Source organism: Ranitomeya imitator, chromosome 4, assembly GCF_032444005.1.
Source record: "Ranitomeya imitator isolate aRanImi1 chromosome 4, aRanImi1.pri, whole genome shotgun sequence".
Taxonomy (NCBI): Eukaryota; Metazoa; Chordata; class Amphibia; order Anura; family Dendrobatidae; genus Ranitomeya; species Ranitomeya imitator.
In genome coordinates this window covers 685,538,637-685,561,835 of record NC_091285.1, presented here as the reverse complement: position 1 = coordinate 685,561,835, position 23,199 = coordinate 685,538,637, and the positions used below count along the sequence as shown (strand labels likewise).

Genomic DNA, 23,199 nt, shown 5'->3' with positions numbered 1-23,199 from the left:
CAAATGGCGCTCCTTTCCTTCCGAGCTCTGCCATGCGCCCAAACAGTGGTTTACCCCCACATATGGGGTATCGTCGCACTCAGGACAAATTGCACAACAAATTTTGTGGTCTAATTTCTTCTCTTACCCTTGGGAAAATAAAAAATTGGGGGCGAAAAGATCATTTTTGTGAAAAAATATGATTTTTTATTTTTACGGCTCTGCATTATAAACTTCTGTGAAGCACTTGTTGGGTCAAAGTGCTCACCACACATCTAGATAAGTTCCTTAAGGGGTCTACTTTCCAAAATGGTGTCACTTGTGGGGATTTCAATGTTTAGGCACATCAGGCGCTCTCCAAACGCAACATGGCATCCCATCTCAATTCCAGTCAATTTTGCATTGAAAAGTCAAATGGCGCTCCTTTCCTTCCGAGCTCTGCCATGCGCCCAAACAGTGGTTTACCCCCACATATGGGGTATCAGCGTACTCAGGACAGATTGTACAACAAATTTTGGCATCCATTTTATCCTGTTACCCTTGGTAAAATAAAACAAATTGGAGCTGAAATAAATTTTGTGTGAAAAAAGTTAAATATTCATTTTTATTTAAACATTCCAAAAATTCCTCTGAAACCCCTGAAGGGTTAATAAACTTCTTGAATGTGGTTTTGAGCACCTTGAGGGATGCAATTTTTAGAATGGTGTCACACTTGGGTATTTTCTATCATATAGACCCTTCAAAATGACTTCAAATGAGATGTGGTCCCTAAAAAAAAAATGGTGTTGTAAAAATGAGAAATTGCTGGTCAACTTTTAACCCTTATAACTCCCTAACAAAAAAAATTTGGTTCCAAAATTGTGCTGATGTAAAGTAGACATGTGGGAAATGTTACTTATTAAGTATTTTGACATATCTCTGTGATTTAAGGGCATAAAAATTTAAAGTTGGAAAATTGCAAAATTTTCTAAATTTTCACCAAATTTTCGTTTTCCGTTTTCCGTTTTCCGAAGTGTTCCAGAGTTATAACCTCATAAAGGGACAGTGGTCAGAATTGTAAAAATTGGCCCGGTCTTTAATGTGCAAACCACCCTCGGGGCTTAAGGGGTTAAGAATGCCAACCGGCTCAAGGACTCCAGGAGAATCAGGCAAAAAACTGCTAGAGAGCGCATCAGCCTTAACATTTTAGATCCCGGAAGATACGAGACCACAAAATCAAAACGGAAGAAAAACAGGGACCATCGAGCCTGTCTAGGGTTCAGCCGCTTGGCCGACTCGAGGTAAATCAGATTCTTATGATCAGTCAAGACCACAACGCGGTGCTTAGCTCCCTCAAGCCAATGTCGCCACTCCTCAAATGCCCACTTCATAGCCAACAACTCACGATTGCCGACGTCATAATTGCGCTCCGCAGGCGAAAACTTTCTGGAAAAAAAAGCACACGGTTTCATCAAAGAACCATCAGAATTCCTCTGAGACAAAACGGCCCCTGCCCCAATCTCAGAAGCGTCAACCTCAACCTGAAAAGGAAGAGAAACATCCGGCTGACGCAACACAGGGGCAGAAGTAAATCGGCGTTTAAGCTCCTGAAAGGCCTTAACAGCCGCAGAGGACCAATTTGTCACATCAGCGCCTTTCTTCGTCAAATCAGTAAGGGGCTTAACCACACTGGAAAAGTTGGCAATGAAACGGCGATAGAAATTAGCAAAGCCCAAAAATTTCTGAAGGCTCTTCACAGATGTGGGTTGATTCCAGTCATGAATGGCTTGGACTTTAACAGGATCCATTTCCATAGATGAGGGAGAAAAAATAAAACCCAAAAAAGCGACCTTCTGAACTCCGAATAGGCACTTAGACCCCTTCACAAATAAAGCATTATCACGAAGGATCTGGAATACCATCCTGACCTGCTTCACATGAGACTCCCAATCATCGGAAAAAATCAAAATATCATCCAAATACACAATCATGAATTTATCAAGGTAATTGCGGAAAATATCATGCATGAAGGACTGGAATACAGAAGGAGCATTAGAAAGCCCGAAAGGCATCACAAGATATTCAAAATGGCCTTCGGGCATATTAAATGCAGTTTTCCATTCGTCACCCTGTTTAATACGAACAAGATTATATGCCCCTCGAAGGTCAATCTTAGTAAACCAACTAGCCCCCTTAATCCGAGCAAACAAATCAGAAAGCAAAGGCAAGGGGTATTGGAATTTGACCGTGATCTTATTAAGAAGATGATAATCTACACAGGGTCTCAAGGAGCCATCCTTCTTTGCAACAAAAAAGAAACCCACTCCCAATGGTGACGAAGACGGCCGAATATGCCCCTTCTCCAAAGACTCCTTAACATAACTCCGCATGGCGGCATGCTCTGGCACAGACAGATTGAAAAGTCGGCCCTTAGGGAACTTGCAGCCAGGAATCAAGTTAATCGCACAATCACAGTCCCTATGTGGAGGAAGGGAACTGGACTTGGGCTCATCAAATACATCCTGGAAATCTGACAAAAACTCAGGGACCTCAGAAGAGGGGGAAGAGGAAATTGACATCAAAGGAACGTCACTATGTACCCCTTGACAACCCCAACTAGTTACAGACATAGTTTTCCAATCCAGCACCAGATTATGTTCCTGTAACCATGGAAAACCCAGTACAACAACATCATGCAGGTTATGCAACACCAGAAAACAGCAATCTTCCTGATGTGCTGGAGCCATGTACATGGTCAGCTGCGTCCAGTACTGAGGTTTACCCTTGCCCAATGGTGTAGCATCAATGCCCCTCAAAGGAATAGGGCTCTGCAAAGGCTGCAAGGACAAAACCACAGCGCCTGGCGAATTCCAAGTCCATTATTTCAGGGCAGCGCCTGAATCCACAAATGCCATGACAGAAAAGGACGATAATGAGCAAATCAGGGTCACAGATAAGAGAAATTTAGGCTGTACAGTACTGATGGTAACAGACCTAGCGACCCTCTTAGTACGCTTAGGGCAATCAGAAATAGCATGAGCAGAATCACCACAGTAAAAACACAGCCTATTCTGACGTCTGAATTCCTGCCGTTCTGCTCTAGTCAAAATCCTATCACATTGCATAGGCTCAGGACTCTGCTCAGAGGACACTGCCATATGGTGCACAGCTTTGCGCTCGCGCAGACGCTGATCAATCTGAATGGCTAGAGACATAGATTCGCTCAAACCAGCAGGCGTAGGGAAGCCCACCATAACATCTTTAAGGGCTTCAGAAAGACCTTTTCTGAAAATTGCAGCCAGAGCATCCTCATTCCATTTAGTGAGCACAGACCATTTTCTAAATTTCTGGCAGTATAATTCTGCCTCTTCTTGACCTTGACACAGGGCCAACAGGGTTTTTTCTGCATGATCCACAGAATTAGGTTCGTCATACAATAATCCGAGTGCTTTAAAAAAATGCGTCTACATTCAGCAATGCCGGATCCCCTGATTCAAGGGAGAACGCCCAGTCCTGAGGGACACCACGCAGCAGAGAGATGACAATTTTAACCTGCTGAATGGGATTACCAGAGGAACGGGGTTTCAAAGCAAAAAACAATTTGCAGTTATTTTTAAAGTTAAAAAACTTGGATCTGTCCCCAAAAAACAAATCAGGAGTAGGAATTTTAGGCTCTAAAGCCGGAGTCTGGACAAAATAATATTGGATACTCTGTACTCTTGCAGTAAGTTGATTCACACGAGAAAACAAACCCTGAGCATCCATGCCAGCGCCAAAATCCTGAACCACCCAGAGTTCAAGAGGAAAAAAAAGACAAAACAGAGTGCAGAAAAAAATAATGGCTCAGAATTTTTTTTCCTTCTTTTGAGATGCATTCAATTCATTAATGGCCACTTGTACTGTTATGAACTGGTGGTTTAGGAGCAACATGGGATGAGCTCTGAAAGAGGTGGAGCCTGTACTGACCGCAGTTCCTAAGCTTAACACAACACTAGCAGTAGCCGTGGGATGTTCCTGTCACTCCCTAGACACCTCGTCACAGCCGGAGAACTAACAACCCCTAAAGATAGAAACAGGAAAGTTATCTTGCCTCAGAGAAAATCCCCAAAGGATAGACAGCCCCCCACAAATAATGACTGTGATTGGAGAGGGAAATGACATACGTGACATAAGAATGAAAGCAGGATATAGCAGAGGAGGCCAGTCTAGCTAGATAGATAGAACAGGACAGAATACTGTGCGGTCAGTATTAAAAAACTAGAAAAATCCACACAGAGTTTACAAAAATCTCCACACCTGACTAAAGGTGTGGAGGGTAAATTTGCTTCCCAGAGCTTCCAGCTTAACTGAATAAATCCTTACTGACAAGCTGGACAAAAAACATAGAATGTACAGAACAATTAAGTCCACAACATGTGGACAGAAAAGAGCAAAGCAAGGACTTATCTTGCTGAACTGGTCAGGATATCAGGGAAATCCAAGCAGAGATGTGAATCCAACCAGGAACCATTGACAAGTGGCACTGGCTGAAGGAAAGAGCCAGGCAAAAATAGCCGAGCAGAAAGACAATCAGTGGAAGCAGCTGCAGACTGCTAAATCCAAGGAGCAGCCATTCCACTTAAAACCACCGGAGGGAGCCCAAGAGCAGAACTCACAAAAGTGCCACTTACAACCACCGGAGGGAGCCCAAGAGCGGAATTCACAACATATTATCTGCCAAGAGCAAGTGACACTACTCTATCCTCCTCCTCCTGGACCTGTCATCTGCCTTTGACACAGTGGACCATTCCCTGTTGCTGCTGACCCTATCATCACTTGGCATCACAGACTTGGCCCTATCCTGGATCTCATCATACCTAACTGACCGGACATTCAGCATCTCCCTTTCACACACCTCCTCCTCACCTTGCCCACTATCTCTCGGAGTCCCGCAAGGTTCAGTTCTAGGGCCCCTGCTCTTCTCCATTTACACTTATGGCGTGGGGCAGCTCATAGACTCTCGGTTATACGGTTTTCAGTATCATCTCTATTCTGACAACACACAGATCTACATCTCTGGACCAGATATCACCACCCTACTAACCAGAATCCCTCAATGTCTATCCGCTGTGTTAGGACTGGCGGAACACACCAAGAATAAGATGTAATATTAATAGATGCGTTCGCAGTCCGGGGTCCACCGTGCAGGTGAAAACCTGCTGCTAGTAAATGGCAGCGTAATATGGCGGTGGAAGCGAACCCAGTAAAGCCACAGGTCCGCAATACCGCACCAAGGAGTGCAAGCAAGGAGTCAGCGAACTCAACCCCAAGACTCAGGATTGAAGTCCGATTAGACTACTTGCTCACACAACACCGCAACTGGGTGTGTTAGATAACTGTAATAATTAGAGCACCGAAGTGCGAACTGTGCCGTGCTGGCAGACACCACTAAGCACCCAGACGTGGGTCAGGAAGCGCACTACTGGCGCGTGGCGCCGCACTGGCGGTCACAGCAATAGACGCTGATACGTGTGTGACACGTTGAGTGGTTAGTCGGGCGCTAGATAGCAGCCATACACCATACGCAAACAGTCATACAATAGGGTAGGGGTATTTAATGAACGACTTGCACTCACAACAAACACACGTATACAATTGTACACTAGCGCATGGCCGTGCGGTCATGCGAAGCTTATATAGCTGCAGTACTTTCAGGACCTTCAAATAAAGGACCAATGGGCAGCTGCCACAGAAGTTAGCCCTTTCAGGACCTGCCAGGAGGACCAATGGGATCCACTGCAGCATCTGAGCATGTGACCCTCGATCTCCAATGGGAGATCACACCCTAGGCATGCTCAGAAGGGAAAAAGCAGGATTAAGGCTACGTTCAGACTAGCGTTGTGCGCCGCTGCATCGGCGACGCAACGCACAACGCACGCAAAAACGCGGTAAAACGCACGCAAAAACGCTGCGTTTTGCGACGCGTGGGTCGTTTTTTGCCAAAAATCGGACGCAAGAAAAATGCAACTTGTTGCGTTTTCTTGGTCCGACGCTTGCGGCAAAAAAGACGCATGCATCGCAAAACGCAACAAACAAAAACGCATGCGTCCCCCATGTTAAACATAGGGGCGCATGACGTGTGCGTCGCCGCTTCGTCGCCCGACGCAAACCAGACGCACACTAGCACAACGCTAGTCTGAACGTAGCCTTAGTCTCAAAAAGCATCCACTCGCTGCTGCCCAGCACTGGCTTTAATGGCAAAAGCTGGAGAAGCAACATCAAGCCTAAGCACAGAGTGAGACTGAGCCAGACACAAGGACCGTCGTCTCTGCTGAGCAGGTTTACCCGACCATCTCCCAGGGCCTGTCTGCCACCGGCAGAGGATATAACAATCCAGCTGGCCATTGACAAGGAGACTTATTTTTGGCACAGGAGACACATGCCCGAACATAGTCTCCGACATCACGAACCATATGTGGCCACCAGTACATTCTCGCCAGCAACTCAGATGTCCTCTTTGCCCCAAAGTGTCCACCCACTCTGGACGAATGAGCCCAAGAGAGAACCTCCGGTTGCAAATTGATGGGAACAAAAGTCTTGCCCGGAGGCACAGACTCAAGCGAAATCGGAGCTACGGTTCTCAGACTCTCTGAAGGGACAATAAGCCGGGGCTCCTCTTCCTCCTCCTCAGTTGACACAAGGGAGCGAGAGAGAGCATCAGCACAAATGTTCTTCTCCCCGGCGAGATAATGGAGAGTGAAGTGGAACTGGGAGAAAAACAAGGACCATCTAGCCTGACGAGAATTCAGCCGCTGGGCTGTACGCAAATAGACCAAATTTTTGTGGTCCGTGAAGACTTGGAAGGGAAACCGAGCACCTTCCAAAAGATGTCTCCACTCCGAAAAGGCCAACTTCATTGCTAGCAACTCCCTATCCCCGATGGAGTAATTTCTCTCCGCTGGTGTGAAGGTCTTATAGAAGAAGAAGCATGGATGCTTCCGACCTTGAGCATCCATCCAGCACCAACGGATGAGGCATCCACCTCCATAAGGAATGGCTTATCCACATCGAGACGATGTAAGATGGGAGCGCTAGCAAAATGGGACTTTATAGAAGTGAAGGCCTTGGAGACCTCTTCGGACCACAATTTGGGATTTGCTCCCTTCTTGGTGAGGGATACCAAGGGAGCTACCAAAGTTGAGAAGTGGGGGATGAACTGGCGATAGTAATTTATGAACCCCATAAAGCGCTGCACCGCTTTAAGAGAATGGGGTTCCTGCCAGTCCATCACAGCCTGTAGTTTGGCAGGATCCATAGCCAATCCCTGGGCAGAGATGATATAGCCGAGGAAAGGTAAGGACTCCTGCTCAAACACACACTTCTCCAACTTTGCATATAGGGAATTCGCCCGTAGGAGTTCGAAGACTCTGCCAACATCTCTCCGGTGGGAGTCAATATCTGGAGAGAAGATGAGAATATCATCCAGATAGACTACAACCGAGGTGGAAAGCATATCCCGGAAGATATCGTTGACAAAGTCCTGAAAAACGGCTGGGGCATTACAGAGCCCGAAGGGCATCACCAGATACTCATAGTGCCCATCCCTGGTATTAAAAGCCGTTTTCCATTCGTCCCCCTCACGGATGCGAATCAGGTTGTAGGCACCCCGCAGATCTAGTTTGGTGAATACCTTTGCTCCCCTTAGCCTGTCAAAGAGCTCAGATATCAGGGGCAACGGGTACTTATTTTTAATGGTGATAGCATTAAGACCCCTGTAATCAATGCAAGGACGTAATTCCCCGTTCTTCTTCTGTACGAAGAAGAATCCCGCCCCAGCAGGAGACACCGACTTCCTAATGAACCCTCTTGCCAAATTCTCCTGGATGTATTGAGACATAGCCTCCGTCTCAGGGAGTGAGAGGGGATATACCCTTCCCCGAGGAGGTTCAGCTCCAGGCAAGAGATCAATAGGACAGTCGTAGGGGCGATGAGGTGGTAGAGTCTCTGCAGCCTTTTTAGAGAATACGTCAGCATAGCACCAATAGCACTTGGGAAGAGAAGAAAGGTCTGCGGGTACCTCGGTAGTAGAAAGCTGTACACACTCACTCACACACCTGCCCATACAAGACTTACTCCAACCCAATATTCTCCCTGAGGACCACTCAATATGTGGGGAGTGGAAACGGAGCCAGGGTATTCCCAGCAAAATCTCATCCATTCCCTCGGGAAGGACAAGAAGGGAAATAATCTCCTGGTGGGAAGGGGACATGGACAGCGAGAATGGAACAGTCTGGTGTGTGATTTGCAGTGGAAGTGTCGCCCCATTCACAACTCTAACTGTTACAGGTTTGGCAACCATTACTAGAGGTATAGCGTGGCGCAGAGCAAAAGCAGAGGACATGAAGTTTCCCTCTGCTCCTGAATCCACACAAAGCTCGACTGTTAGAGTGGAGGAGCCTAACAGAATTGTCCCTTTAAAGGACAGTTTGGAGGAAAATGCAGCTGTGTCTAGTGAACCTCCCCCAATGGTTACTAGACGCGATCGTTTCCCGACCGCCGTGGACATTTATTGGCGTAATGTCCTAGTTGATGACAGTTTTTACAAACCACGGGTACTCGAGCGGCCTGAGACTTAGGTCCCGCTCCAGAAACCTCAATGGCCTCATGGGAGTCGGATGCCAAGACAGGAGATTAAAGAGGTCTGGCGAAGGTGGGAGCCAGCCGAAACCTCTACCTACACTGGGTCCGCTCTAACCTCCGCTCGTGAAAACGGAGGTCGATGCGGGTAGATGCAGAAATAAGCTCCTCCAGTGTGGCGGGTATCTCCCTGGTGGCCAAGGCGTCCTTCACGTGGTCTGCCAGTCCCCTCCAGAACACCGGAATAAGAACTTTGTCTGGCCACTCTAACTCTGAAGCTAGAGTCCGGAACTGGATGGCAAACTGGCTGACCACGGACAAGCCCTGAGTAATAGTCAACAACTGGAGCGCGGTATCGTGGGTAACACGAGGTCCTAAAAAGACCTGCTTCAGAGCGTCCAGGAAGAGAGGAGCACTCTGTACCACACGATCATCTCGCTCTCAAAGTGGCGTTGCCCACTCCAACGCCCTGCCCAACAAGAGAGATAGAATAAATCCCACTTTCTCCCGTTCCGTAGGGAAACGTGACGCCAGGAGATCAAGGTGTATGGAGCACTGGCTCACGAATCCGCGACATAGTTTACTGTCGCCAGCAAACTTGTCAGGAAGCAGGAGACGGGATAAAGTCGGAGCAGGGGTGGCAGCGGACAAACTGGCTGCGGCTACACTTGCAGCCTGAACAGCGACAGCAGTGACATCCACAGCTGAGGTTGAACACTCAAGAGCCGCCAACCTTCCCTCCAGCTGCTGGATGTACCGCTGTAAACGCTGATCGTCCGCCATTTACTAGCCAGACCCTGGCGCTAGTGTTCTGTTAGGACTGGCGGAACGCACCAAGAATAAGATGTAATATTAATAGATGCGTTCGCAGTCCAGGGTCCACCGTGCAGGTGAAAACCTGCTGCTAGTAAATGGCAGCGTAATATGGCGGTGGAAGCGAACCCAGTAAAGCCACAGGTCCGCAATACCGCACCAAGGAGTGCAAGCAAGGAGTCAGCGAACTCAACCCCAAGACTCAGGATTGAAGTCCGATTAGACTACTTGCTCACACAACACCGCAACTGGGTGTGTTAGATAACTGTAATAATTAGAGCACCGAAGTGCGAACTGTGCCGTGCTGGCAGACACCACTAAGCACCCAGACGTGGGTCAGGAAGCGCACTACTGGCGCGTGGCGCCGCACTGGCGGTCACAGCAATAGACGCTGATACGTGTGTGACACGTTGAGTGGTTAGTCGGGCGCTAGATAGCAGCCATACTCCATACGCGAACAGTCATACAATAGGGTAGGGGTATTTAATGAACGACTTGCACTCACAACAAACACACGTATACAATTGTACACTAGCGCATGGCCATGCGGTCATGCGAAGCTTATATAGCTGCAGTACTTTCAGGACCTTCAAATAAAGGACCAATGGGCAGCTGCCACAGAAGTTAGCCCTTTCAGGACCTGCCAGGAGGACCAATGGGAACCACTGCAGCATCTGAGCATGTGACCCTCGATCTCCAATGGGAGATCACACCCTGGGCATGCTCAGAAGGGAAAAAGCAGGACTTAGTCTCAAAAAGCGTCCACTCGCTGCTGCCCAGCACTGGCTTTAATGGCAAAAGCTGGAGAAGCAACAGCAAGCCTAAGCACAGAGTGAGACTGAGCCAGACGCAAGGACCGTCGTCTCTGTTGAGCAGGTTTACCTGCGGTAGGAGACGAATGGGAGACCGCAGCAGAAGCGGCCCGAGATTCCCCCTGTGCAGAAGCGGGAACTCGACCCCTAACACGCTGTTTCATCCTTTTTCTCCGCTAGATTTCTAAAACTTATTATGGACAAAACAGAATTCATTATGTTTCCCCCATCTCACGCGACCCCCCCAACGAACCTATCCATTACAGTAAACAACTGTCCACTCTCCCCAGTCCCACAAGCTCGCTGTCTCGGGATAATCCTTGACACTGATCTCTCCTTCAAACCACATATCCAAACCCTTTCCACTTCCTGCCATCTTCTACGCAAAAATATTTCATTGATCCATACATTCCCTCCCCACTTATCTCCGCTGAAGACTTTGCCTCATTTTTCAAGCAGAAGATTGATAGCATCAGAGACAGTTTTGGTCAACAACCCCCAGAGCCCTTCCTCCCGACTTCCCAGCCCTCCACCTCCAAAACCAACTTCTCGACCATTACAGAAGATCAACTCTCCACTCTACTCTCAAGATCACATCTCACCACCTGTGCACTTGACCCGCTCCCATCCCACCTCATCCCAAACCTCACCACAGTCTTCATCCCAACCCTAACCCATCTCTTCAACCTATCACTTACAACTGGTGTTTTTCCTTCAAGCTTTAAACATGCCTCCATCACACCTATCCTCAAAAAGCCCTCTCTTGACCCATCCTCTGTATCTAGCTATCGCCCTATATCACTTCTCCCTTATGACTCCAACCTACTGGAACAACATGTTTACGTTGAACTGTCCTCCCATCTCTCTTCTTGCTCCCTCTTTGATCGCTTACAATCTGGCTTCCGGTCATACCATTCCACTGAAACAGCCCTAACTAAGGTCACCAATGACCTCTTAACTGCCAAGAGCAAGCGACACTACTCTGTCCTCCTCCTCCTCGACCTGTCGGCTGCCTTTGACACAGTGGACCATTCCCTATTATTACAGACCCTCTCATCCCTTGGCATCACAGACTTGGCCCTATCCTGGATCTCATCATACCTAACAGACCGGACATTCAGCATCTCCCACTCACCCACCACCTCCTCACCTCGCCCCCTATCTGTCGGAGTCCTACAAGGTTCAGTCCTTGGGCCCCTGCTCTTCTCCATTTACACCTTTGGCCTGCAACAGCTCATAGAATCTCATGGTTTTCAGTATCACCTCTATGCTGATGACACACAGATCTACATCTCTGGACCAGATATCGTCTCACTACTAACCAGGATCCCACAATGTCTGTCCACTATTTCATCCTTCTTCTCCGCTAGATTTCTGAAACTTAACATGGACAAAACAGAATTCATCATCTTTCCCCCATCTCACGCGACCCCCCCAACGAACCTATCCATACAGTAAATAGTTGCCCACTCTCCCCAGTCCCACAAGCTCGCTGCCTCGGGGTAATCCTTGACGCTGATCTCTCCTTCAAACCACATATCCAAGCCCTTTCCTCTTCCTGCCGACTTCAACTCAAAAATATTTCACAAATCCATTCATTACTCAACCAAGAATCTGCAAAAACCCTAGTTCATGCCCTCATCATCTCTCGCCTTGACTACTGCAACCTCCTGCTCTGTGGCCTCTCTTCTAACACTCTCGCACCCCTCCAATCTATTCTAAACTCTGCTGCCCGACTAATCCACCTGTCCCCCCGCTATTCCCTGGCCTCTCCCCTCTGTTAATCCCTTCACTGGCTCCCCATTGCCCAGAGACTCCAGTACAAAACCCTAACCATGACATACAAAGCCATCCACAACCTATCTCCTCCATACATCTGTGACCTTGTCTCTCGGTACTTACCTACACGCAACCTCCGATCCTCACAAGATCTCCTTCTCTACTCCCCTCTTATCTCCTCTTCCCACAATTGTATACAAGATTTCTCTCGCGTATCACCCCTACTCTGGAACCCTCTACCACAACACATCAGACTCTCACCTACCATCGAAACCTTCAAAAAGAACTTGAAGACCAACCTCTTCCGACAAGCCTACAACCTGCAGTAACCACCGATCGACCAAACCGCTGCATGACCAGCTCTATCCTCACCTACTGTATCCTCACCCATCCCTTGTAGATTGTGACCCTTCGCGGGCAGGGTCCTCACTCCTCCTGTACCAGTTATGACTTGTATTGTTTAAGATTTTTGTACTTGTTTTTATTATGTATACCCCTCCTCACATGTATAGCGCCATGGAATAAATGGCGCTATAACAATAAATAATAATAATAATAATAATAATAATTCCTAAACCAAGAATCTTTAAAAACCCTAATCTGTGCCCTCATCATCTCCCGCCTCAACTACTGTAACCTCCTGCTCTGTGGCCTCCCATCTAACACTCTCGCACCCCTCCAATCTATTCTAAACTCAGCTGCCCGACTAATCCACCTGTCCCCCTGCTATACCTCGGCCTCTCCCCTCTGTCAATCCTTTCACTGGCTCCCCATTACCTAGAGACTCCAGTACAAAAGCCTAACCATGAAATGCAAAGTTATCCACAACCTGTCTCCTCCATACATCTGTGACCTCGTCTCCCTATACTTTCCTGCACACAACCTCTGACTATCACAAGATCTCCTTCTCTACTCCCCTCTTATCTCTTCTTCCCACAATGGCATACAAGATTTCTCTCACGCATCACCCCTACTCTGGAACTCTCTACCACAACATATCAGACTCTCACCTTGCTAGGTGTCAAGTTCCCACCTCTGCACAGGGGGAATCTCGAACCATCTCTGCTGCGGACTCACATTCTTCTCCAGCTGCAGTGGAGTCTGCTCAGCGGAGACGTCGGTCCCAGCGTCTTGCTCAGTCTCACTCTGTGCATAGGGTTACTGCTGCTTTTCCTGCTTCTGCCATTGAAGCCAGACCTGGGCAGTGGCGAGCAGATGCTTTTGGGACTAAGTCCTGCTTTTTCCCTTCTGAGCATGCCCAGGGTGAGATCTCCCATTGGAGATCGAGGGTCAAATGCTCAGATGCTGCACAGGTTCCCAATGGTCCTCCAGGAAGGTCCTGAAGGTGCTAAACTTCTGTGGCAGCTTCCCATTGGTCCTTTATTGGAAGGTCCTATACATGCTGCAGCTATATAAGCTTCGCATGATCATACGGCCATATGCTAGTGTACAATTGTAATCGTGTGTGTGTTGATGAGTGCAAGTCGTTCCTTAAAAAACCTATCCCTTGTGTATGACTGTTCGCGTAAGGTGTATGGCTGCAATCTAGCGCCCGGCTGAACTCACAGCGTTAACACACGAAACAGCGCCTACTGCTGTGACCGCCAGTACGGTGCCATGCGCCATTAGAGCGCTTCTTTAACCCAAGTCAGGGTGGTTAGTGGCGTCCGCCAATACAGCACAGTTCGCACTCTCGTGCTATTTAATTATTAGTTTTGTTACATGCGGTACTGCGGCCCTGTGACGCAACAGGGTTCGCTTCCATCACACAGCGTGAAGTTAACCCGTGTGTGTATTCACATTGTACCGCCATTTAATCCGTCATTACTTGGCAGCAGGTTCCATCTCTGCACGGTGGACTCCGGGCTGCGAACGCACCTTATTCCATCTTATTATTTGGTGTGTTCCGCTAGCCCTAACACACCTACCATGGAAACCTTCAAAAAGAACCTGAAGACCCACCTCTTCCGACAAGCCTACAACCTGCAGTAACCACCATTCGACCCAACCACTGCACGACCAGCTCTATCCTCACCTACTGTATCCTCACCCATCCCTTGTCAATTGTGAGCCCTCGCGGGCAGGGTCCTCTCTCCTCCTGTACCAGTTGTGATTTGTATTGTTCGAGATTATTGTACTTGTTTTTATTATGTATACCCCTCCTCACATGTAAAGCACCATGGAATAAATGGTGCTATAATAATAAATAATAATAATAATTAGCACTCTATATAAGTAATTTGAAATAACAGAAAATAATTATTTTATGAATAACATGATATAACAAACAAACTAGTGAGAATTCAATCTTCTATTAAGCTTTCTAGAACTTCCTTACCTGCCAAGGCTCAAAGTTGTCTATGTGAGCACATGTTCCATTGAGAAATGGTCCAAATTCATCCTTGCATTTACCCAAATCGTGCAGAGCTTTTGCTATCACATGAACTGCTGTATAAATGCTGTACGTCACCCTCAGACCAGAAATGTCATTGTAACTATTCCGTATGCCCTCAAGACTTTCTTGGCCAGTACATTCTTTTATTGATGAGTTTGAAGAGACTTTGATACTGTTCTGGTCTTGGAACTTGCAACCAAAAGCCTCTTCCCAAAATATTTGTATCCATTGCCTACCGACAACCATGGATGGGTTGATATTATTAAGGAAATCTCCAAATCCTGGCATGCTTCCACTGTGGAGGGCAAAACCAATAGTTCCAAAAAGAAGTCTTGAATATTTATATATTGACAAGAAAGGTGATGTTGCCCAAGCTTCACTGGCAATCCATACTTTACCTGTGATGTTCTGCTTCAACATCTCATCCAGTACATAGACTAAGTCTACATCAGTAGAGAAAATGACCACCGCTGTAGCTGTTGAATCTTTAACCACCCGAGCAATATGTTTGGCGTTACGATCCTGTTGACTGGAAACTATGGTCTCTGTGAAAGCCACACAAGCCCCAGCTTTTATTATATCATTCTTGATCATTTGTATACCTTGTTGACCATAATCATTATCGATGGCCAAAAGACCAATCCAGGTCCATCCAAAGTGCAACACCAGCTGCGCTAGACCCTTAGACTGAAAAGCATCACTGGGCACTGTTCTAAAGAATGACTGGAATTGAATACGGTTGCTAAGAAGGGAACTGGTGGAAAAGTGACTAATCTGTTGGAAAATTCAAGAATATCAGAGTGAGAAGACTAGTATTGGTCTTTTAGACAGCTTTTGAAGGCTACATATTTTATGAGTGCGGTTTAAGGTGTTATTCCCAAAAAACAATTATTTTGGGGGTTCTAAGTATAAAGGGCCCCTTAAGCGCTTGAACATGGATCTCAAAAGACCCTATATGAATGGAGCAGAAGTGCACATGTATGATTCCATTATATTCAAGTTTACTACTTCTCTCATTGACAGTGAGTGAACGGTTTTCAATGTGAGCAATGTAACTCCATTCACAGAAGGGACTTTGGAACTCTCTGTTAGGACTAGCGGAACGCACCGAGTAAATAGAGATGTTTTATTGATATTGGTGCGTTCGCAGCCCGGGGTCCACTGTGCAGGAGTACCTGCTGCTAGCAAACGGCGGAGCTATATGGCGGTATAGACTAACTCAGTTAATTCACTGAGTAGCCGTGAAAGGAAAGCACTGTGCCCTGTTAGACTCCACAGAGGCACAGGCTAACTGCCCAAACAGAGAGCAGTCAGTGGTCACGCAATTACACAAAACTCCTCGCCGGAGGAGCCAGCATTCTAGGGGCTTATTTCAGCCGGGTCCCTGAATACACACAGACTCAATCTCCTCGCCAGAGGAGCCAGCATTCTAGGGGCTTATTTCAGCCGGGTCCCTGAACACACACACATGTGACCACACTGGCGCAAAGCACATAACTTAAGACAATACTAGCGCATGGCCGTGCGGTCATGCGAGCCTTAAATAGCTGCAGCACGTCTAGGACCTGTGAAAGAAGGACCAATGGAATTGCTGCAGCACCTGAGCACGTGACCCTAGACCTCCACTGAGAGATCCTGCCTTGGGCATGCTCAGTGTGCAAAGCAGAACTAGTCCTAGTACCTGCAGGACCTTCCGTGAGAAGGACCAATGGGAGTCGCTGCAGTACCTGAGCATGTGACCCTAGACCTCCACTGAGAGATCTTGCCCTGGGCATGCTCAGTATGTGTAAATGTGTAAATAGGGACTTAGCCCCAGAGAAGCCTGCTCGCCGCAGATCAGTGCAGGGTACAATAGGAGAGCCAGAAGAGGCAGTAGTAACCCTATGCACAGAATCAGCCTCAGCGAGACGCTGGGAGCGACGTCTCAGCTGAGCAAACCCCACTGCGGCCGATGCAGAATGGGAGACCGCAGCAGACACGGATCGAGATTCCCCCTGTGCAGCAGAGGAAACTCGACTCCTAACACTCTCATTCCTAAGATCATGAGAGTCTGAATAGTTTGATTTCCAATGATCACAAATAGGAAAGGTGACAAATGTTGTTTCTGGTACAACCTTTCCCCAAAGGTGGAAATAGAGAATCTTTAACATCCTAGAATTTACCCATATCTATGTATGTTGTGGTCACTTTGACACTACTATGACTGAGTTTAATTTAAAGAGCTTGAAGAGGGTTCAAAACCATCCTGGGAGACCTAAGAGCGGTGGACATGTGTTTATAGGCCAGTGGACTTTATTGTACGTTCAATTTGCAGCAAATCAAATTTTGTGTGAAAATTCCAAAAGATTCCCTCATCTCTATAAAGATTCCATTCAAGTTATAATCACCACGAATATTAACCACAAACAATTCATCAAGATTGGTGCTTCGTATGAGAGTCTTAATGAGGGATAAGAAGGGGCTCAAATGAATATTAATATGATTAATATGATTAATATTAATATTAATATGAAGTAATAATTCTAATCTGGAGACTTAATGAATGGAGGATTAAATTTATGGCTAAAGATACTGCATTTCTACCACCAATATCGCTTCTTCCTTTGTGCACATTGAGCACATTGGTACCATTCGGAGTAAGTAGGATACCCCTCTTGAGAAACATATGCAAGCTGAGAGAATCTCATACTCATAAAATTCCAAGGAATTGAGAAATTGAAGCAATAGCCCTGATGGGGTGATGGGATAATTATATTTTGAGGAAGAAAGCTCAATGGATTTTTAGATTGACAACTGTGGCACCATTGAGCCTAAATTAATCCATCTCAGATACCCCATTATTTTTTTAATCTTGAGATGCTGTATATTTAGTTGGTAGATATTTTTTTTTACAATAGAGAGGATAGTTACCGGATATATTTAGGTTCTAGCTGAGGGGCAAAGTAGCAGTGTATGCGGGAACTAATAAATCTGATAAATACTATTTTAGCAACATTACGGGGACACCTAAATAGAAGGGGATGAATGTGTGCATTCAATCTAAGGGGTTTAATGGTGGGTACCAATGGCATGTTTTGGTGATGGAATGAGGGGGTAATTATATCATCCCATAATATGGGCGGGGTCTATTACATGGCCTCATCTGAGAGGGGATTGTGTAGTGGTGTTATGATGATTGCCAACTTCATTTTGTAGGAACCTTCTGTCTAGTTTTACTGCCTTTGCTTATCACTTACTATTTGTCTCTTGTATCTGGCAACCATAGTTAGTGCTTCATCACCAACACCATGATGGCTTTTTTCCTTCTTCAGCATTTTTATCGCCATGGCTGAGGAAGCACCTCCAGTGACACAGAGGCACGTGACCCGACCTGACCGCATGGGATTTGTCCCTTGAGAGGGATAAGATGAGAGGCCAGATCTGGTGGACATCGTTGTGTGGAAGCTTTAAACACACATAGCTCATATCGTGGCTGGCAGAATTTTATTCATACACTCTAGTACTGTTATATAGTGCTTAAATTAGTCTCCTGATGTGCCCACTGACAAAGTGTTGGCGAAACCCATTGAGGCTTCGGATACACTATTACCAGCTTGGAAGGATATCATGTTCCAATATACTCATACAATATGTGTTATAGTTATACTAAATTACCAACACTGGATACCACTGGGGCAAATAAAGATGTCCTTGACCGATGCCTCAGTTTTGACAACATTGGATTTTCAGAGAGTAATTTGAGGAATGTAGCAAACTCCTCTGTGCTATTATTGTTCAATGTGGAAACCTCCTTTAAGCACCTGCTGCTGCTTTTGTCTACTAGTGGGTAGAGCTCTTTAATGTAAATATATAGAGATTAAGGTGGCAAAAAGAAATACACAGCCTTGATTTCATGGCTACATTATTGTGTCCACTGACGGGAGTTTTGAATTAAGGCGACCAACTCCCCAGCTGCACCATAAGCATTCTATGCAAATGAAGAAGGGGTATTGGTGGCAGAAAAATCTTTATATCCATGATTTATAGGATATCTAGATTGGAATTAATATCCTGTAGACAATACAGCACCTTGAGTGTCAAACCTATTAGCTGGATAGACTTAAACAAAGCATGGTGAAATTGAATCACTACATGTTCAATTCTATAAATAAAAGTTATATTTTATCTATATTGTCCACCTGAGTCAGGGATATATTTGAAATTTGGTGGATTTCCTTAATTCCTAAGTCCTCATTCAATCATATCTACCTCTATGTGCTTTACCGGAAATGTTAAAAATTGAAGTAACTTTTTTGGTGTAGGAAGCACAACAACTTTATAGAAAATTTATGGGTGACCATCGACACTCTTCATCCCCAATCAACTCCTCCCCAGTGCTGCCCATTTTTTCAGAGCTTTATGAAGCTCTGATGTATCATCCTCAATGTTTCATCATGAAGTCGCATTGAGCTTTTAGAATGAAGGGCAACTCTTTATTATATGCCCAGTAAATATAAGAAAGTATCATGGAAGAAGACCCCAACACCTCTTATGTTGGCAGACTTTACTATATATTGCAGAGTGTGGATTTTTTTTAAATGGGTGCCATGTAATGCAAGTTGGGAGCCTTCCTTTAAAGAGATTGGGTAATATGTCAGGCTAAAGAAAATATACTGGAGGGCTAAAATAATCTTAAGCCCTAAAAATAAACATGACTAACTAGTATTCATTGAAGGCCAGCTCTCGAAGAAAGTCCAGGAGGCTAGAGAGAAAAGTAGACTTCCAAGACTCCAACGATGGGATGCTTTGTCATTGGGTTCATCTGTAGAAGCTAGATTGTTTTTCATTGGATGAGAACGAGTTGTTTATTAAGCATTGCTTTTCAAAAAGACAGCATATTTATTGAATAGCAATCCCTCATTTTCTGGAAAGAAATTTATCATAATTTAGTCTAATTAATGAATTTTATTTGTTCTTTGGCAAAACAATGTGAAACTTTCATCAACCTGCATCTATACCCTGTATAACTATTCCCTTCGACTGGATCCTTAATCATCATTACAAATTAACCAACACCCTAGAAGATGATCACAGAGGTTAAGTCATTCGCTAAAAGGATACCTAATATCATGGGTGCTCCAGCACTTACTTGTGGGTACCTGTATAGCCCCAATATTTGAGCTAGTAACATTGTGTATGTAGATATAGAGTGTCCAATTACTGCAGCCAAACGGATGTCCTGCTTACATCGATAATTAGGGAGAGGTTTTCCGTATCCGCTCAACAGCTGCAAGGTTCCTGAGATTGCTCTTTGGAGATCTGTACAAGCATCGAAGACCTGGAATCCTAGCGTGACATTTGGCAAGAAATCAGGAGTTTTGTTAACTTCTTCCACAGCAAAATGTACAGCCTGGACACGCTGGTAGTTCTCTAACCTGAATCTGAGGACAATGAAGGCAAGAAATTATTATTCCGAGCATCATATCGAGTAATAATAATTACTTTTGGCTTGTTGGACTTATCTTACATTAATAGTTCCATTTGCCAATGATGCAAATTTTCCCAAATTTCTTGAAAAATTAATTTTTCTTTTTAAACAGAAACTTAACCTGCTTACTGTAGTCTCAGTAAAACATTTTTCTTGCATGCCTATGAATCTCAAAATAGGTTTTCTAATAACTAATGAAAAACCACAACAAAAATATGCGTCCTTTATCTTTTTCTGCTTCTTAATATGGAGGAAATCATTTGGCTTTAACATGTTCTTCTGAATCAGATAATATTTTTAGTTCTTGCTCCGATCCGTTATTGAGATATGGCCTCCTCTTTCCCATAAATAAATCTAATTATTTTATCCTAGTGAGTGTGTGTTAGGTACTGGGATTCTCCCGCTGCACAGTGTAGATCCCAAGCCTTGCCTACATCAGCGGTCTCCCATTCATCTTTGGCCGCTGCTCCTGAGCATAGATGTCGGTCTCAGCGTCCTGCTCAGGTTCGTGCAGTTCATCTGTGACGCCCCAGGATCCTGGTTGTCATAGTGGCATTGCTGGGAGAGTGATGTCACGCTTGGAAGCGATGAATGATCTCTTTAATCAGGTAATCACATACACACAACATGTTCATACTCCAGGCAAGAAGGGGGAGCTCTGAACCCGGATTAAGGGTGAACTCCCCTATAAATACATTCTGGTCTGGAGGAAAAGGGAGTATTTGAGTAGTTAGTGCCAGGAAGCAGACTGGACCAGTCTGGGGCAGAGAGACATGCATGGGGCCGTGCAGCCAGAGTTGCTGCAGCTCCAAAATTGAGATATATTGAAGGAAAGAACACTGTTAGCGGACATGTAGGAGCGTGGAGCACAGAAGAGTGACACCAGGGGAGCAGAGCAGCGATTTAGCTACCTCCCTGGATGAGCGCAGACACCGGTAGCCGGAAGACCGGGGTTGTGTCGGACTTCATGAGACACAGCAGAAACTGTCAGGACAGCTGGATTATAAATCACCTGTCCGCCTTAATACCCAGGAGGCACAGTGGCATATAGGGCCCGGGTCATGATAGAGACCTTGTAAAAAGGATCGAGTCACCTGTCTTACAGGTTTGTGTCCTAACCTTTATGGGGGACAAAGAGGAACGGTGAGGACCTTATTAGAAGCCATAGGCAGTAAGGGACTACAGCACCACCGTGCTTTGAGGAAGGCTTTCATCTCCACTTGGTAAAGGGGACTCCGGATTCGCTTCCAAGCCGGCCGGACTCTGCCTGCCCTGTGATCTGATGCTCTGGATTGCGGTTGCCTGAAGCTTCAGTAAACCAGGTAAAGAGACTGAATGCCTGTGTCCTCCATTTCTTACCGCACTACTCACTATCTTTACCTATACACCGGGTGCCCTGGGGATATACTTCACCTGTGGGAAGTTATACTATCCAGCTGCCATAACATCACCCCAGAGGACCCCTTTAAGCAGCATCAGTTCCTACTGACCGAATACCACAGGTGGCATCACGAACACGAACTTTATTAAACCATTAAAAGACTTTTCCCTTTAATTGGGCTCCCAGGGCCACGAACTGGCTCGCTGCCACAGTGACATCCCCCTGTGAGTACCGGACTCTGGTGGGCGTTCCACATCTGTTTACTACTCGCTCTTCAGCCAAGCCTATGGTAACCAGCGGTAGACAGCGACGAGTCTACTGAGCATGCTCGTGATGTCGGGACATCTCATTGGTGGTCGGTTGTCAGCAGCGCTGGTGATGTGGCAGCTCTGGATTCGCCCGCGTGTAAGGTCCTGTCTGACTGGAAATGAACTGAACATATAAAAGAGTCTCAGAGGCACACGCGGGCGTGCTAGTATCAAACACTATACATATGTGTATGAGTCTATGCAAAAGTGTGGTCTTTGTCAGCATGAGCTCAGGGTTGGCGGTAAGACTTTAGAATTCCGGTTCCCAGGAGAGGAGTTTGTGTGGATGAATTCAGGGCTGGTGTCTAGCCATTTGAATTCCGGCACCTCCAGAGAGGAGTTTGTTGTGTGCTTTTGCAGACTGCGTGACCACTGTTTGCTACTTTCCCCGAGAGCAGGCTCTGATCCCCTGTGAGGTTAACAGGGATCATATCTAGTGTCAATTCTATTTCCTTTCTGTGTGCGAGTGACACAGCTTTATAGCATAGCATCTGTTTCACTACTGTATGCGAGTGACACAGCTCTACTGCTGAGCATCTATTTCATTACTGTGTGTGAGTGACACAGCTTTGTGTGCAGTTCACTAAGTGACGCTTAACTCCATGCGTGCTACCAATCGCTCGCTTTGGGTTCTGTCACTGTTCACATCAGCTGCAGTTCTACACATCTACACGGTGGCTTCTATATTAAATGTGTTCCTCATTTCTTCTCTGTGGGTCCTGGGCAATTTTCTTAAAAGACTAGATTTACACATGGGGAAGAGAGATCCATAACTCCTGTGGAAAGGAGAGGGTAAGGAAGAGCAACACTAGATTCAGGAGAACAGCGGCATTCACACCAAGTAAGAACATTAAATGTTTATTTGAAGTTATGTCTTCTTAAACCCCTTATCAACATATGACCTACTGATACGAATCCACATCTTTCCCCGCACATAATGGCTGTTATGTGTAGGACAAGCAATCAGATGATTTCAACTTCAAGTCCCCCTAAGGGGACTATTAAATACAGTACAATAAAAAGTAAAAAAATATGTTATTCCTATTTAAAAATAAAATAATAAAAAATACACATACATGGAGTCGAACTATCAAAATATAAAATAAATGAATCTGATTGGTAAACAGCATAATGAGAAACAAAAAAAAATCCAGAATTATGTTTTTTTTTGGCAGCGACAATATTGCAATAAAATGCAATGAGAGGTGATCAATATATTGCATCTGCCTCCAAATGGTATCGATAAAAATTTCAGCACAGGGAGCAAAAAATTAAGCCCTCACACAGCCCCCCATGCTGAAAAATTGAATGCTATGGGAGACAAAAAAAAGTTGGAGTTTTTTCGAATTTTCAATTTTTTTTCCACCTCTTAAATTAAAAAAAACTGTGCATAATTGAAAGCTAGTCACAATAAACTCAGAAACAAAATACACAAAATAGAATAAATGGCACGACTAAAATACTTAGTAAGTAGCAAAGTGCATTCCTGTTTTTGCCATTTACATGTGTAATATACGGTAGATATAATAAAGAGCATATCGGCAAGGTACATAACAAAAACGAAGAAAGAAAGTTGCATTTACAACCCAATCAGTAAAAAGAAAAGCATATTTTATTAGGTACAGTAATAAAATGTGGTTAAAGGTGGAAACAAATACTCAGGGGACCAA

General features: G+C 45.5%; 1 protein-coding gene across 1 annotated transcript in view; it reads right to left on the bottom strand.

Annotated features, from left to right (window-relative positions):
- LOC138674697 (vomeronasal type-2 receptor 26-like) overlaps positions 1-23,199 on the bottom strand; it is a 53,075-nt gene that overhangs the window by 16,942 nt on the left and 12,934 nt on the right. The window contains exon 3 of the mRNA XM_069762513.1: positions 19,502-19,793. Coding sequence (XP_069618614.1) covers positions 19,502-19,793 — 292 coding nt within the window. The remainder of the gene's footprint in view (positions 1-19,501; positions 19,794-23,199) is intronic.